The sequence below is a fragment of the Natrix helvetica genome (genome assembly GCF_964273705.1).
Source record: "Natrix helvetica genome assembly, chromosome: 13".
Classification (NCBI taxonomy): Eukaryota; Metazoa; Chordata; class Lepidosauria; order Squamata; family Natricidae; genus Natrix; species Natrix helvetica.
The window spans coordinates 2,767,879-2,784,674 of record NC_138557.1 but is presented as its reverse complement, the minus strand read 5'-3'; the positions used below and the strand labels follow the sequence as shown (position 1 = coordinate 2,784,674).

The following is a 16,796-nucleotide window of genomic DNA, read 5'->3' as shown; positions in this document are numbered from 1 at the left end:
AAAGTTGGACAATAGGAGAGAACCAGAATTATTGTCTTCCTGGGCGGCATTCGCAGATTCTTCTTAAGGAAAAAGAGATTGGTCACGTGGCGGCCGCCTGCTGAGCTAGAAACAATCCCCCCCCCCCTGATCTAAGGGTGCAGGAGTTCAGCGTCATCCCCATTCTGCCATATTGCCACCTACCCGCCTTTTCCCTCTTCCCTTCTGCCATCTGTCCGTCTTCCCAGGAGACGTGTTGAAAATAATAACCACGAATATGATTTTTAAAAATATGATAAATGGTATTTAGTGCAATATAAAAAAATGCAAACAACTTTTCTGCAGACCACCAAAATTTTCTCGCGGACCACCAGTTGGTGACCGCTGGTCTAAAACATTGACCTGCAATTGTGGTTTATTTATTTTCATATTTTATTGCGCCGAGGGCATCTGAAATTAGAAAATCTTCCACTTTTTAAATCTGTCCACATCATTCTTTCCCCTTCCCACTCACTCTCTATCTGCCCCTGTTTCTTTACTACAGGCTGGGAAGCCCAGATTGCCAGATTCTGACAAAGCCATTTTGGATATCCTAGAACACGACCGCAAAGAAGCGCTTGAGGATCGCCAAGAGTTGGTCAATAAGATCTTTAATCTCCAGGAAGAGATCCGTCATGCAGAAGATCTCCGGGATAAGGTAAAATAGAATGCAGGATTGTCCTAGATCAGGTATCAGCAACCTGTGGCTCTAGAGCTGCATGTGGCTCTTTCATCCCTCTGTTGCGGCTCCCTGTCACCAGTTGGCAGCATAATTTTGAGAGGAGCTTCTGGCTTTGAGGGGGAAGGAAGGCACGCCAGGAGGAAACTCTATGGCAAGGGGCGGGTTTTCCACTCAGCTCCACAATTGATAGGGCTTTCAGTTAGGACAGGTAGAGGAAAAAGGATGCCACACTAGGAGGAGACTCTATGGTGGGGGAACTGGACTTCTGGTTAGATGACCTTGGCTTTCTAGAAAGAATTTTGTTATGGCTACATATCATCTCCCTCCGTACAACCCCCCCTCCCATTTTCCCACCATAGAAAACGCATAGTAGAATAATAGAAAGTGTGGCAGGCTAAAAGATCCAAAAGAAAAGATGGCTGCAGGCCTGACATAGGTTGGATCTTAATGGACCATCATCTTTGTTTATTTCCTTGTAGTACCTTGAAGAGAAACAAGAACTGGAGTTAAAATGCTCAACTCTGGGGAAAGACTGTGAGATGTACAAGCATCGCATGAACACCGTCATGCTACAGCTGGAAGAGGTGGAGAAGGAGCGAGATCAGGTGCTTGAAAATGACTGAGGAACCTCTGGTAGCAGATGCTGGGGAGGTGTGGGTGGCAAAACCCCGTGGATTACATTCCATTGATTGAGCCAACTCCCTTTTCGTTAACTGGAACACTCGTAGCAGGGAACATCTTTAAATGTACACACATATAAAAGAGCAAGATGAAACAAAACATAACTATTAAAAGCATTAATTCACAAAGCCCTGGGATGGAATGTAGTTGGTTCAAACCATGTGATGGATGGCGGGCTTCCCATTGAAGGAAATGATGATCTTGAGTTCGGAGCTGCATCAACAGAGGGATAGAATCAAGATCCCGTGAAGTATTAATACCACTTTATAAAGCCTTGGTAAGGCCACACTTGGAAAACTGCATCCAGTTTTGGTCACCACAATGTAGAAAAGATGTGGAGACTCTAGAAAGAGTGCAGAGAAGAGCAACCAGGATGATGAGGGGACTGGAGGTTTTTAAGAAGATGTTGGATAACCATTTGTCTGAAGTTGTGTAGGGTTTCCTGCCTGGACTAAAAGACCTCCAAGGTCCCTTTCAACTCTGCTATTCTATTCTATTCTATTCTATTCTATTCTATTCTATTCTATTCTATTCTATTCTATTCTATTCTATTCTATCTGAGTCCTTCAGTAGCTTTTTCATGGTGTTGAACTCTTCTTGTTTTTCCTCCGAAGGCATTCCACTCCCGGGATGAGGCCCAAATACAATATTCCCAGTGCCTGATTGAGAAGGACAAACACCGGAAGCAGATTCGGGAACTGGAGGAAAAAAACAATGACCTGAGGATTGAAATGGTCCGGAAGGAAGCGAGCATCATTAACCTGGAATGCAAACTCAAACGCCTCTCAAAGGACAACGGTTATGACCAGGTAGTTGTCCCTCCGCTGCTTTTGGTTTGCGTGTCCCAAGTCAGAAGACATCCAGTGAAGGTTGAGAAGGTCCACCTTACAGGCTCAGTTCTTGATCAATGTCCTAGATGAATTTAATTCATTGGTGGGGCTACTTACTTGCAGAAGTTGTGGATGCTTCATCACTGGAGGTGTTCAAGAAAAGATTGGACAGCAGCTTGTCTGGAATGGTAGAGGGTCTTGAGCAGAGGGATGGAGTAGAAGACTTCCAAGGTCCAACTCTTTTGTTCTATGTTCTAGATGGAACTGGTCAGTTTTCAAAACCCACCCTCTTCTTTCTTCCAGAGTTTGCCACGGAATTTGCCCTTCACCGTGATTTCTCAGATGCTGGAAACCTCCAGACCCAAAACCAATGGCCAAGAGGCAGATGACTCTTCAACTTCTGAAGAATCCCCTGAAGACAGCAAATTCTTCCCCTTGGATCCACCCCAGTTTAGGAGAAGATTAAACATTAAGGGCTTCCAGGTACGATCCGTAGGGGGCTGGAGGACAATTTTGGATGAGATAGTCAGCTTCCCTGCATAGTTCAGACTGGTTTCCAGCTCGCTGCAGAGGGTTGGACTCCATGATCTGGAGACCCCCTTCCAACTCCTCAAACAGTTCTCAATTTACGATCATTGGTTTAACTCCTGTCTTAAGCAGGGTGTTGGACTAGAAGACCTCCAAGGTCCCTTCCAGCCCTCTAATTCTGTGACTTTATGATTCTGTAGCTCCTTAGTGATCCTTAGATTTCATACCATGTTTGGATGCCCCCTTTAAGAGTTTTGTAAACTCTACAACATCTGTTCCTCATCTCTCATGTTTCCTGGCTGTTTTCTTCTTAAATTCATAATAGTGCAATTAGTTTTCCAAGACACCAGAGTGATCTCATAATTAGAACACGGATGCTTCTGTTCCAGAGGAGAGGCGCAAATTCACTGCTTACCATGGGCAGAGTGTACGAGATGTTGTTCTATGGGGAATGTGAACACACGTCCCAATTTCACATGGATTGCTTGCTCTCTTTCAGCCTCCAAGAACAAAATCCCCCATCGGGACGAATCGGACGCCAGATCTTCAAGGTCAGAGGAAAGAAAAACTCACGTACTTGTTGGCTTTTCAGATGCCTCATTAGCAATTTCAGTTATTGCCTTTGTTCCAAACTAAAAGTTTCCTGTTTCCCAAAAGGTTTTTTTTTCAAACAAAAATTCATCCTCCTCTTTCTGATAGTAAACGCAGCACTCAAAATGGGCAGGGGATTAGGACAATATTTCATTCCCGTTCCTCTAGCCAGAAGGTTCCCATCAAAGCTGTAGATTGACCAAATTCAGGTCTTCTCTGTTGTGGTTATTTTGAAAGGCGTTCCATCGTTGTGCTCATAATAACCTTGCTGCAGAGAACAATCTTCCATAGGTCTTGTCTAGCTCATGCATGAATGTAATCACATAGATCAGAGGTGTCAAACTCGATTTCATGGAGGGCCGCATCAGAGTTGTGTTTGACCTCAGAGAGCCAGACGGGGGTGTGGGGTGTGGCCGGGGGCATGACCATGGTGGGTGTGACATGGGACTCATATCAAGGGCACCTGTGGTGGCCAAGTGCTAAGGCAGGACTTCCCTGAGACCCTCACTCATTCTCATTATAATCTTACTTCCTTCTCTTCCTTTTCCTTCCCTCTTCATTCTTCATTCTCCTTTCTTTTTCCTTCCCCTCATTTCTTCTTCTTCCTTCCTTGCCCTCTTCCTATCCTTTTCTTTGTCTTTCCTCTTTCCCTTTCTCCTTTCCTGTCCCTTCTTGCATGCTCAAATGCAAGTGGGGAAACATTTCTCCTTTGGTTTTTAATTTGTTTTGATAGCCCTCAGCCAGCGAAAACGGGGCACGGGGGGCTGTGTGCGGCTCCCAACCACCCCAGCTCCATTATTGCTAGCAGAGGCACCGCAGGCCAGTCTGCTGTTTCCAGGCTGGCCCTGTGGGTCAGATCTAAGTACCCCGTGGGCTGGATCTGACCCACAGCCTTGAGTTTGACATAGATCTTCTCCAGGAAGTTCTGTCTCCAACTAGTCCTTCAGGCCTTCCAACAGCGTCCCATCCCCACTGTAACTGCCTCCATCCTCCTTACTTCTGGTTGTTCTCTTCTTCTCTTTCCTTCCACCTTTCCCAGCCTGAGAACCTTCTCCAGAGAGTTGGTTCTTGACATAAGGTCTCCAAAGTAGGATAATTTGAGCCGGGTTATTTGTGCCTCATGTAACAACTTGGGGGCCATTTGTTTAACGAACTGATTGTTTTCATGCCCTCCTCCCTGGTATTCTCAGAAGTCTTCTCCAACACCAAAAAAACCTTACTGTGTTTTTCAGAGTATATGATGCACCTTTCCATCCTCCCAAAAAAGAGCGTAGAAATGTTGGTGCATCTTATACACTGAACACAGCCATTTTTGGCCTCCAGAAGCGCCCCACCCCCCACCCTAGCTCTGGGGATAAAAGGCAGAGGGCAGAGATGAATAGGTGTGCAGAAGACAGAGGGGAGAGGAGAGCAGTGGAAATCTATGGGCCGGTCCTTGGGAAGGAAGAGCCACCGCTGCTAGCAGAGCCCCACCCTAGCTCTGGGGATAAAAGGCAGAGGGCAGAGATGAATAGATGTGGCAGACAACTATTCATCTGCCTTCCGGACAGAATTGTTAACCTGCGGTGAGAGGGAGACATTTTTGCTGGGGCTGCTGGCGCTCCTCATAAAAGAATCGTTGATTGATTACAGAGGGTTTGCCATGTGTGGGAAGCTGGGTCAGAATAGTGCCGTTGTAACTCTGTATGGTTCCCTAAATGAACTATTGTAAGTTCAGGACTGCCCCTAAAAAGCCAGAAGGCATTGCAAACCTTCTTTGCATGAAATGATGTGTATGGCACAACTTAAAAGCCAACACCTCTGTTGCTTGTCTTTCTCTCTGGCTATCTCCGCTTTTGCAGTCCTTCAAGGCCCCAGTGAAGAGAAGGTTGAGACCATCCACAGCTACCCTGAAGCATCTTCTCAACCCATATCCATCAACAACTCCACGGGCAGCTGCGAAGTTAACAAAATTGTAAGGAAGTTGTTTCTTTGTTACCCAGTTGTGGGAGATCTTCTTCCTCCGTTTGCAATTCCAGAAATTGAAGTGTTTTTTCTCCACAATTTCCTGTGTAAATGCTTGAATATGATTTCTTTTTCTGCGTGAATGTTACCGTGTTTCCCCGAAAATAAGACAGGGTCTTATTTTCTTTTGACCTCCAAAATCAGTGCTTGGGCTTATTTTCAGGCAGGTCTTAGTATTATTTGATTAAAGTTTTTTATTTTTCCATTTTCGCAAGCCTATTAAATAAATATAAATTAAAATAATCTCCCACCACCACCACCAACTCTCGAACCCGAGAAACTGATTTCATGGCTTAAATTGAAGTCATCGGGGGAGAAGGAGGAAGGAGAAGCAAACACCCCACCCATTAGTTATTATGTAAATCACTGCTCCGAGATGAATAGACTGCCACATTCTGCGTAACAGATACCATATCACAAGCTTTCCATTACTGCTGGAAAAGAATCCAAATAGGAAACTGCTGAAATATTCAACTCTGCCTAATGTGCAAACTGCACACACAACTTGGTTGCAGTGGAAACAACTACCGTATCCCTTTGGGCTTCTTGCAGATGTGTTTGGAATGCATTTATGCATCCGTGCTCCTCCATACATTCATTCCCACGTTCACCAACACACACACTCCTTTTGCTCCGTGTGATTTCTTTCCGACTTGCCTTATAAAATGGGTTATCGGCTTTTCATTACAATTTTATTACTACAGTTTTGGGCGTGTTCATGCAGGTGCAGAAGCGTCCAGGCAGGTGGGTGGAGCCTCCCACCATCGTTACTACTGGTTCACCCGATCCGGGTTGAACTGGGAGCAACCCACCTCTCTTCTGAATAGATTCCTTTATTGTGTCTCACCTTCAGGCAGGGTTCTTGCCAGACTAAAGCAAACTATTTGCCCTGTTAAACGTATCCTGTGGGAACCATTGAGGAGGAGCTGTCTTCATCCTCTTTCTCTCCCACAAACTGTATTGTCTCTTGCTCCTCTGGAATACAGCCCCTCCCTCCTGGGAATCCAGACCGCATTCCACGACAACAACAGACTATTAAAGCTAGTAGATGCAGAAGCACTGATTTGTTTTCCTCTGAGGCAGGAAACTCATCATGACGATTGCCCCACTGATGATTTCGGTTTGTTTCTTTTCTTGGCCTTCCCTTCTGAAACCCAGCAAACCCTGAGATATCGTTGTGCCAGCATTATGTCCACCACTCCGGAGCCTCCAGGAAACGATTCCATCCTCCGACGAAACAAAGATGTCCCTCATTCAAGGTAAAGGTCCCTTGGCCAACTGGGGAGAAAGGAAGGGCCTATGTGAACCAGGAAACTTGGATGAAAACAGGGGTGGGCTTCAAAAATTTTAGCAAGGAGTTCTCTGCTTGGTTGCTGGGTGGGCGTGGCCATGGTGGGCGTGGCCTAGTCAGTCTTCCGCACCACAGAGGGGGGTGTTTTTGCCCTCCCCAGGCATCGGAGGCCCTCTGGAGGCCAGCAACCTACTGTCATTCTGCTTTTGAGTCCTCTTCTCTTTCCAGGATTTGGTCTAAAATCGATGGTCTTCACAGGTCAAATACTGGGTTATATACGTCAATCATCTAGATGTATCCTCCAGGCAGACAGATGTTGAGCCTTATTTCCTAAGATTCTTTCCCCAACCCAATTCCTACCTCCAGAAACTATCCCGGCCTGATGGAGGAGGAACTCAAATACGAGATGACATGGTGTCATTTTTCCACTCCGCCCTGAAGGCAGTTACAACCTTTCTGAGTTCCATTACCTTGAGCCAATTTAAAATCCCTGTAGCTGATGTTAAACTTTCTTTTTTAAAAAAAAGAAATGGGGAAATTCAATCACAAGTATCTTAAGTGAAGGTTTATAGCCAGGAGGAGGACACAGGAGAGAAAGTAACCATGTTTGGCCCATTCCAGACAGTAGGTAACTATGGTGTGCTATCAAAGGCGTATAGGGATCGTAAGTTTTTATTAGTCCAAAATGAAAGTATGCAGTGGAAACTGCCTTCTCCTGATCGTGCAAGAGGAAAACATTTATTATATGATTTTACTGATGGTATAACATGATCCAAGGCAAGTGTGATCATTTATTCAATGTTTTCCTACCTCCGTTGAGCGTTCCTCGATCTGATTTACTGGGACAATTTTAAGCGCTGAATTAGACCTTTCTCACAAGCGCAGGTAACATTCGTCTGACGTTTGGAAATAAAAAGCAGCCAGTTTCAGGGGGACGTGATTGGAAGAAGGCACGGAACGTGGTGGTATATAATCCTCAACTCCTACAGCAGAGATCCGTCTTCTCTGCGGGAAGTTATGATCCCTGCAGGAGCCATTCCGAGTACAAAAAGTGAATCCAAAAAGATTTATACACATTCCTTCTCCTTGCCTTCCAGTCCCAGCCTCCAGAAGCTTCCTTTCCTTTCAAAAATTGGGAGCGTTGTGTGTAACATGTAGTTCGGCCTCCAACGTCATGAAGGAAGCGGTTGCTCGGGAGGTCACAAAGGTGGTGTCCATTCCTCTCTTGCCATGTTAGAAAATCTAGTGCAGGTGCTAACATTAGCAAAAGGGCACACACACACAAACACACACTTGAGGCAGATGCATATGGCTGTGTTCTGACCTAGGCTTCCCCAGCTGCACGAAGCCGAGTCCTCGTCCCGATAAACCCCTTTTATTTAATTGACAGTGAATTCCTCTCCAGCAAAGTCTTTCCTCTCCCACAGTCTTTCAAGATAGTTCACAATTAGGGACCTTTATCAGGCTTGGAGAGCGGCCAGGTCGATATCTTTCAGACTCCGCAATACTTGGCAAGGATGCAGGAATGAACTCATGGTCTCCTGCAAACTCCATTCCCCTGTCGCTCCTCTTTTATTTCCTCTGGAAGGGGCCATTCATGGTCCACCTGTGGCCTTACTCCCAAGTCGACCCTTGTTCCTTAGCTGTTCCTGTCGACTGGCCACTCTGCACATGCGCACACTGGGAACAGGCTCCTGCTGTTCCTCTGCCTCACTGATCTCTAACTCTGAAGGCAGCTGATGACTGGCATACGGACCTGGCCCCCTCTCTGCCTCCGACGCAGAGCCCTCCTCAGAGCCTTCCCCAGACTCCAGGATTGGCCCAGGTTCCTCCCCAACCTCCTCACTGTCTGAATCTGCTGTTAGCTTTGCTGGCCGTTGGTGGGCCACAACAGGCTGGGAGTGTGGAATAAAATATCCCAATGGGTTTGCTTGCATTTGGTAAAGTGATCGATGCAATTTTACTGTTGCAATCACCCCAAAACCTCCTCCTTTCAAATAATAATGGTAATAATAACTGCAACACAGCTCCAAAAGAATATCAGAGCCATCTGTGCAGCAGATGTTTCATATTTCATAGGCGAGAGCTGGAAATGATAAGAAGAGCCAAATCTTCTTCTTTGGAGAGCATCATAACATCTTCCCAAGGCCGGATGTCTCCTTTTCTTAGGCAACATTTTGTTACCCCGGTTGTGTGTCCCACTCTTGGTGGCACCTTTTCCAATCTTGTCTCCTTCCCCTTCACCCACCATCTGTCTCTCTTGGCACCTGCTCATTCTTCCGTGGCCACCTCTGGCCACTTCCTACATCAGAGATGTTTTTATTTGGGCTACCTGCTGAGGGATATTAAGATGTGAAAACGAGACACTTGTGGAGAGAAAGAGAGAAATCAGTATACGTATATTTCTTCATTGCAGTTTGACTGAAGAAGATGACAGCTTTGGCTGTGATACTCTGGAATTAGAAGGTAAGAGATATTTGGAAGATGCTCTTCTTTTTAAAGACCAGCATTCTGAGTACAATCTCATCATCTGGTGGACAGAGATGATCTTCTGGACCTTATTTAGATCTCATGATACTTTATGAAGAATCTCTGTCTGAAATGCTGCCCAGTCCTACTCCAATTTAAAGGTAAAGAACTTTCAGAAGAATACCAAATTGTCCATCCACAGTTCCTACTTGGCAGGATATTCCTGGTCATTTGGGACATCTTCATGTAGGCCTTTTGTCAACAGTAGAGTTGTATGCCAACAGCTTTCTTCTAGAAGGTCTTTCAACTTCTGAATACAGACAAGGTCAGCCAGAAATTTGCTGCTATGTAGAAAGGAACATGGATGGATCCATAAAGTTCATGAGAAGATCACCAGGAGACCAACTGATTTGGAAAGACCCCTTACCGGGGTTTTTTCTGAACCCAATGAGAATCCATCTAGACAAATGTATCAAGTCCTGTCTATATTTCAATCCATTATTCCCTCTTCTTACTCTTTCTTTGAGAAGGATATTTTTCCCCTCCATATCCATCCATTTCATCAATTTATTTATTCCATCCTTCTTTTTCCAGATGATGTCCCTGACAGGTATTCCTCATTACCTTCCTCCTCATCTTCCCACCATTCTGAAGGGCTGGATCTAGAACAAGTCAACTCTATTTTCAGAAAGTTCTCTCTGGAAAGGTATGGTGTGACTTGTAGCCTGCTCTAGGTATTCCACAAAATGGGGCTGTAAAACTGCTTCTTCTTGGATTGTACCATTGCTGGGGGATTACTGTAAAAACAGCTGTCACCAACTGGTGGTCCATGAGAAAATTTTGATGGTCCACAGCAAAATTATTTGCATTTTTTTATATTGCACTAAATCAGGGGTCCTCAAACTACGACCCCCTAGGATGGATATGTGCAATGAACGCTTGTGTTGCTGCAGAGAGTCTCCCCCTTCGGGGTCTTTTTGTGTGGGTCGGAGGAGGACAGAAATTCCAACTTGGGGTCTGCTTCAGCCTCCTGGTGGGGGGCTTTGGGCAAAGGCTGGAGGGAAGTTCCGCTGGTGGCGAAGAGCCAGGGGGCCTCGTTCCAGTGGGACTGCATCATGGCCTGGAGCTGGCTGACCATCTCAGCCCACTAAGCCTCCAGGCGCCGGTACCTGGCCTTGCACTCCCACAGGTCTTCCCTCTGCTTGAAAAGCCTATGCTCCTAGTCCTCAGTGAGGTGCTTCTGCTGAGCCTCCTTCTCAGTCAGATCCAATTTGAACTGAGCTGTTTTGCCAACTCTTTCTCCTGGTGGCTGCTTAGCTCCAACAACTGCCTCCTGTTGGGGCCCTAAGGAGCCCAGGCGGAGAGTGAGGAGTGGCGAGAAAAACATTTTAGCTCAGAAAGACAGAGAGATATAAAGCTTGGCAGGTAGAGACCTAAAATGATTTGCAAGTTCCTGATGCTGATTTTCAAGCTAAATTTTGAAAGGCCATGAAGCTTTTTTGCCCACAGATATTTCAGAAAGTCTGTTACCCTCATTTCGTTTCCTGCTGGGTGCATCCCGAGTCTGAGTTAACACTGTGCCGAAAGTCTATTTGTGATTTCACTCACTTTTTTTGTGGTCCAAGTTCCAGCTGCTTAAAGAAGTTGTTTTAAATTTTTTTCTTGTGGCTCTTTTGGAAGCCCCCTTGCGACTGGAAGGGCTCCAAAGAGCAGCACCTAAAGTAATTTTCAGTCCCATATGTTTCTACATTTCCCGCTGCCTCTCTTGACTTTGGCAAAAATCCTCAGATGCAACTTTGGTTAGACGAGACACATCATTGCGGTCAAGAACGAAACTGTGAACATAGCAGATGGATTGTTGGTTGCCTGCAAAGAAGTCAGACCCTTCCTCCATAGCTACGTCCCAGAATTTGAAAAGCTTAAAGTTTTCCTCCTACTCTTCTAAATGAGCGAATATTTGGCTCATCTCTTGAAGGCCTTGGCAAGCATCTGAGATACATCGATGCCACTTCCCCCCTTTAGCCTAGGAACTGCTGGTTCCCCCCCCCCCCATACCCATCTCAGACCCCTCTCAGGGTGATCTGAGAAGGTGAGAAGAACTTGTCCCTCTTTTTTAAAAAAAAGTTTTTTTATCGAACACAAATTAAAACATTGGACACAGTGTAACTGTCCTGGCGAAATCTATGCCCTACATGCGAAGATATCAAGTTATACATCATAACCCCCCTGCTTTTTAACATTTGATCTCTTCCGCATTTACAAATATAAAAACATCATATTTCCAACCATATTGCTTTGTTTTTATCTTATACATTTTCACTGTTACCGTTTCATACATAATTTGGGGGTCTTATTTGGGGTCTTTCCTTTTTTGTTCCAACCCTCGATAAAATTTATCCCAGATCTTATAATATTCTGATTCGTCTTTATTCTTCAATTCCCACGTCAATTTATCCATTTCAGCACAAGTCAGAATTTTCCAAATTATTTCCCCTTCCGGTGGAATTTCCCTGTTTTTCCAGTTTTGAGCAAAGACCATTCTTGCTGCGTAATAATATGTATTGTTAAGTAAATTGCCCTCTTGATATATTTATTGTTTATGATTCCCAAATGAAATAGTTCTGGTGTGAATTCTATTTCCGCTCCGGATATCTCTATCAGCCACGTTTGGATTTTCCACCAATATTCTTTTGCTTTTTGACACGACCGCCACATTTGGTAGTATGTGCCTGATTCACGATCACACTTCCAACAATTTGGCACTGCATTTCTAAACATTTTGGCTATTCTCGCGGGTGGAAGATGCCACCTATATAAAACACTTTATATATCCACCTTTTGTTGACACAGGCCATTCCGCCCCTCGGTGACTTCGGTTGTACGCCTCCACAATGTCTTCCACGCCGTCCAGCAAGTAGTGGTCAACGGGGACACTCTGAGCTCAGAGATCAGTTTGCTGGGAGGGAACATCAAAGGAAGCTTCGTCCACTCCGTTAAGGTCAACTCCACAGCGGGGAAAGCTGGCCTCCGGGAAGGGTACCAACTGCTTCTGGTGAGGCGTCCATATTTCCTAGTCATCTCTGCAAGCATCCCTAAGGATGGTCCTTTCACATTTCTTTGAAGTGATGAATGAGTGAACTCTTCTTATTTTTCTTCCTTGCTTTCTGTAACCGAGGTCTACGTTGCCCAGGGCAGAGTTTTCAACTTTTGAAAAAAACACCTTTTAAGGAAGGTTCATATTGGAGGCATCAGCTGTCCCTTCATTCTGTGCCCTTCAAGGGGGGGGAAAATCTATATAACAAATAACATTATGCCCAGTTGAAGACCAGGGGTGGGTGGAGGTGTTAGCTGTGTAATTTAGTAAGTAGAATTAATTGCCTGGAGGGAGAATAAAACTCTCTTCCTATCACCAGGTGGAGGGCTGCATCCGAGGAGAAAATATGAGCGTCCCCCTGGATACTTGCACCAAGGAGGAAATTCACTGGACAATTCAGAGATGTAGTGGGCCAGTTACATTGCACTGCAAACCAAATCATGAAGGTGAGATACCACACTTAGAAACCTTTGGACGAGAAAGCCTATTTATCTTTAGGATCTGGGAGGCAGATAAAAGGACAGGAGGATTGATCTTTGGAAGCCAGAATAATGCATTATACTATTTTTTTAAAAAAAAACCTGAGTTCTTGTTTATTTTCATGATCACCCCTAAAAGTTGGAGGTGCAGAGCTGGTAGTAGAGACGGTTTCTACAGTTGAAACCTTCTGCCCCCAATTCGTAATTGTGTAATGGGAAATTTGATGTTTCCTAGAACTAAGGAGACATTTTCTGACGGTGAGGACAATTAAGCCGTGGAACAGAAGTTGCCTCCAGAAATTGTGGGTGCATCATCACTGGAGATTTTTAAGAAGAGATTTGGACAACTATTTGTCTGAAATGGAATGGGATCTCCTTCTTGAGCAGGGGGTTGGACTAGAAGACCTCCAAAGTCCCTTCCAACTCTGTTACTTTGGTGTTGAGTTGGGCACAATTGTACCTGTGGAACAAACGCAGTAGGGATTCAATCAGTGTTTCTCAAACTTGGTGATTTTAAGATGGGGGAAGCTTCTACCCAATGAGGGAGGACCAAAGCACCTTCCTCGTTTCATGGAACTGGTTGTGGTTGCGTCCCTTCCGATCCAGGTTATCAGAAGCTGCTTTCAGAAATGGAAGAAGGTCTGATCACCTCTGGTGACTCCTTCTACATCCGGCTGAATCTCAGCATCTCCAGCCACCTGGACTGCTGCTCCCTCTCCGTGAGGTGTGATGAGATCTTGCACGTCCTTGACACCATGTACCAGGGGAAGTGTGAGTGGTTTTGTGCCAGAGTCCATCCCATCACCAACAAAGATGAAGAAACTGGGACAGTCCCCAATTACAGCAGGTAAGTACCCACTCCTGAGCACAAGGGGCAGGGCAGGGGTGAAATCCAGCAGGTTCTGGAGAACGGTAGCGGAAATTTTGAGTTGTTCAGAGAACAGGCAAATGCCACCTCTGGCTGGCTGCAGAGTGGGGTGAGAATGGAGCCTTATGCAGGAGATGTGACCCACATAGAAAAAGGGGACTTTCAGTTTTTGGACCTACCTGGGGATACAGTACCTCTGTGGCAATGAGGTTCTTCTTACATACTTCTTAAGGTGCTCCAAGAATTCACATTTGGGTCAAATATTGTCCATCCCATGACATTGTAGACAGGCAAGGGCTTCTTGGCTTCCCTGGAGCTTGGTCCAAATTGCTTGGCCATCCCACAGGAGCAAAAAGGGGCCCGGCTGAGGGTGGTCAGGCTGGAAGCCTTCCTTAGCACCACCTCTTATCCTTCCCAACTCTTCTTTGCAGAGCCCAGCAGCTTCTCCTAGTAAAACTCCAGCGACTCATGAACAAAGGAAGCAAAGAAGATATAGACAGTGTCCATGGGATATCACGAGTAAGTTCTCCTTTGGCTTGGGATGATTGTCTTCTTCACCCATCCCTCTTCCCTCCTTTTGTGAGCAATTTTGGGCAGTTTTGCCTCTTGGGTAATTCCCACCCACTCTAGAAGAGGTGCTCTGTCTACATCCATTATGGGTGGTTGACTTTGCTGTCATCAAGTCAACCTTCCCTATCTTGAGGGACCCCAAGCACGGTGGGCCTCTCTTCTCAACATTCCTGCTTCAACATCCCATAAATTTGTTTTGGCTTTATGGAATTCTGCCCTACATTATTTCTTCTCCTCCTCCTCCTCCTCCCTTCTTTTCACTTCGTTTTTCTTCCTTCTTCCTTCTCTCTGTTGCTGCACCCTTAGACTACGCTGCAACCAGATGAAGCCGCATCTCCCAGTGAATCCAAAAGCAGCCCTCGTCTCTCCAGAGCCAGTTTCCTTTTGGGCCAGATCTTGCAGGTAACAACAACAACAATCAGAGTCAAATTAAAAGAGTAGGTCCAACTTTCTGATCACTAGCCTTACTAGGTAGACCAGACCAGGGGTGGGCTTCAAACATTTCAGCAACGGATTCTCTGCCTGGTTGCTGGATGGCCGTGGCCATAATGGGTGTGGCCTAGCCAGCCTCCTGCATCACAGGGGGTGGGGGGAGTTTTCACCTTCCCCAGGCTCCGGAGGTTTTCCTCTGGCAGGGTGAAAACTGCCTCCCCCGGGCTCCGGAGCCTTTTGGGAGGCCCATTCTCCCCACTCCCTGAGCCACTGCGCGGTCCCTGCACCTACCTAGCATCCAAAATGAGCCACATGGAGACTCCTGGGAGGGGAGGGGTGAGGTGGTAGAGGTGGGGAGAGGCAGGGAGGGGAAAGGAAGGGAGGGGCGGGTGGGGAGGGGCAGGTGGGGCCAGCCAGGGGTGGGATTTGAAGGTTCTCCAAACTGACCCTAACATTAGCTACAGGTTCTCCCGAACCTGGGCGAACCTGTAGCAGCCCACCCCTGGGCCAGACCGCTTTAAATCACCCCTTGACCCAACCCGAATCTCCGCTTCCAGTTTGTCAGCAGGTCCGAGAACAAATACAAGCGCATGAATAGCAATGAGAGGGTGCGCATCGTCACTTCGAAAGACAGCCGGGTCAAATCGGAAGTGCATCCGGTGACCAAGGCTCTCCTGGAAAGATTCGAAGGTACAGTTGGGCGTTGGGCATTGGGCGTTGTGGGGGGGCATGAAGTGGAGGGAACCTCTTTCCCTGAGATTGCAAAGCTGAAGGACTAATCCTGTGATGGAGAACCTATGGCATGCGTGCCCAAAGTGGTTCTCATTTGATGGGATTTCAGCCTTTCGTTGGGCTGCCCGCTCATTCCAGGATGGCTTGACATCTTCTCCCTCCAGAGTTTGATTCCGTGACTGAGATCAATAAGAGCTTCAGCCTGATCCCATACAGCTTGGTGAAAGCCACCCACTGCGATTGCCGGCGCCCCGTCCTCTTCGGCCCCACGATGCTGGCCAAGGCCCTGATCCAGAAAGTTCTCAACTCAGGAGGAGCCCTGGAGTTCAATTTATGCAAGCCAGGTAATCCCGGAGTCCTTGTCTAAAGCCACTGCCTTCTTCTAACTCAATGTTTCTCAAAATTTAAGATGTGTGAACTTCAACTCCCAGAATTCCCCAGGACTCAGAAGTTTCTTTTTTCTATTTTTCATTTTTGCTTCTTTCTTTTCCCCTTTTGCTTGCTTTCCTTCCTTCTCTCTTCCTTCCTTCTTTCCTTCCTTCCAGAGGAATTAAGAGGAAACATCCTAACAATGAAGACAACTAACCAATGGAACAGAAGTTGCCTTCAGAAGTTGTGGGCGCTTCATCACTGAAGGCTTTCAAGAGGAGACTGGACAGCCACTTGTCTAAAATAGTGTAGAGTCTCCTGCTTGGGCAGGGGGTTGGGCTAGAAGACCTCCAAGGTCCCTTCCAGCTCTATTCTCATAGATGATAGATAGATGATAGATAGATAGATAGATAGATAGATAGATAGATAGATAGATAGATAGATGATAGATGATAGATAGATAGATAGATAGATAGATAGATAGATAGATAGATAGATAGATGATAGATAGATAGATAGATAGATAGATGATGATAGATAGGTAGATATGATTTAGGTTCTCCTGCTTGAGCAGGGAGTTGGACCATCAACTCTATTCTCATGGATTAATTAATTAGTCAAAATGGTCTGGGGTCTCTTGCTTGAGCAGGGGGTTGGACTAGAAGACCTCCAAGGCCCCTTCCAGCTCTATTCTGAGCGATTAATCATGGCTAAGTCCTCAACTGGCTATGCCAACTGATCTAAGGAAGACATTGAGGGATGTTTTGCATGATTATGTCTCCTGAAAGGGGCTAAATACAGTCTTAATACGGGGAGCGAGCTTCGGGAAGCGCCCATTATCTCACTCATTATTTTTTTCTAAAAGCCCCTGAAACACGTTTCTGCCTGCTGCTAAGAAGAAGCTGCTGAAAACCAACAGGTTTTTTTGTTTTGTTTTGTTTTGTTTTGCCCTGATCCAATTCCTGGGTGATTGCCGCCATTTGTACATCCGTGGTTTATCCAGCCCCTCGCTTGCCTCTTGCTTGAAACGCTGTCTGTGCAAAGAATCTTGACACCACAACCCGGGCTGGCCATTACATAAGATGTGGCTCCTTCTTCTTCTCAAGCTGTCCCGGCGTCGCTTGTTCCTCGAAATAGGTCATGCTTGAGTTCAGTGGA

The 16,796-nt window shown here is 46.0% G+C and overlaps 1 protein-coding gene and 1 long non-coding RNA gene across 5 annotated transcripts in view; both read left to right on the top strand.

The window, feature by feature from the left end:
- Positions 1 to 16,796, top strand: part of LOC309398705 — a 203,741-nt gene that overhangs the window by 142,088 nt on the left and 44,857 nt on the right. The window lies entirely within an intron of this gene.
- CARD11 (caspase recruitment domain family member 11) overlaps positions 1 to 16,796 on the top strand; it is a 47,624-nt gene that overhangs the window by 20,046 nt on the left and 10,782 nt on the right. For 3 of the 4 annotated variants that reach the window (XM_081965825.1, XM_081965823.1, XM_081965824.1), the window contains exons 6-21: positions 524 to 676; positions 1,180 to 1,305; positions 1,996 to 2,190; positions 2,515 to 2,694; positions 3,239 to 3,290; positions 5,172 to 5,284; positions 6,493 to 6,593; positions 9,042 to 9,091; positions 9,689 to 9,800; positions 11,945 to 12,146; positions 12,508 to 12,634; positions 13,274 to 13,514; positions 13,967 to 14,054; positions 14,412 to 14,507; positions 15,095 to 15,227; positions 15,434 to 15,613. In XM_081965825.1, the coding sequence (XP_081821951.1) occupies positions 524 to 676; positions 1,180 to 1,305; positions 1,996 to 2,190; positions 2,515 to 2,694; positions 3,239 to 3,290; positions 5,172 to 5,284; positions 6,493 to 6,593; positions 9,042 to 9,091; positions 9,689 to 9,800; positions 11,945 to 12,146; positions 12,508 to 12,634; positions 13,274 to 13,514; positions 13,967 to 14,054; positions 14,412 to 14,507; positions 15,095 to 15,227; positions 15,434 to 15,613 (2,149 nt within the window). The remainder of the gene's footprint in view (positions 1 to 523; positions 677 to 1,179; positions 1,306 to 1,995; positions 2,191 to 2,514; positions 2,695 to 3,238; positions 3,291 to 5,171; positions 5,285 to 6,492; positions 6,594 to 9,041; positions 9,092 to 9,688; positions 9,801 to 11,944; positions 12,147 to 12,507; positions 12,635 to 13,273; positions 13,515 to 13,966; positions 14,055 to 14,411; positions 14,508 to 15,094; positions 15,228 to 15,433; positions 15,614 to 16,796) is intronic. The other variant, XM_081965826.1, reaches the window with a different exon arrangement.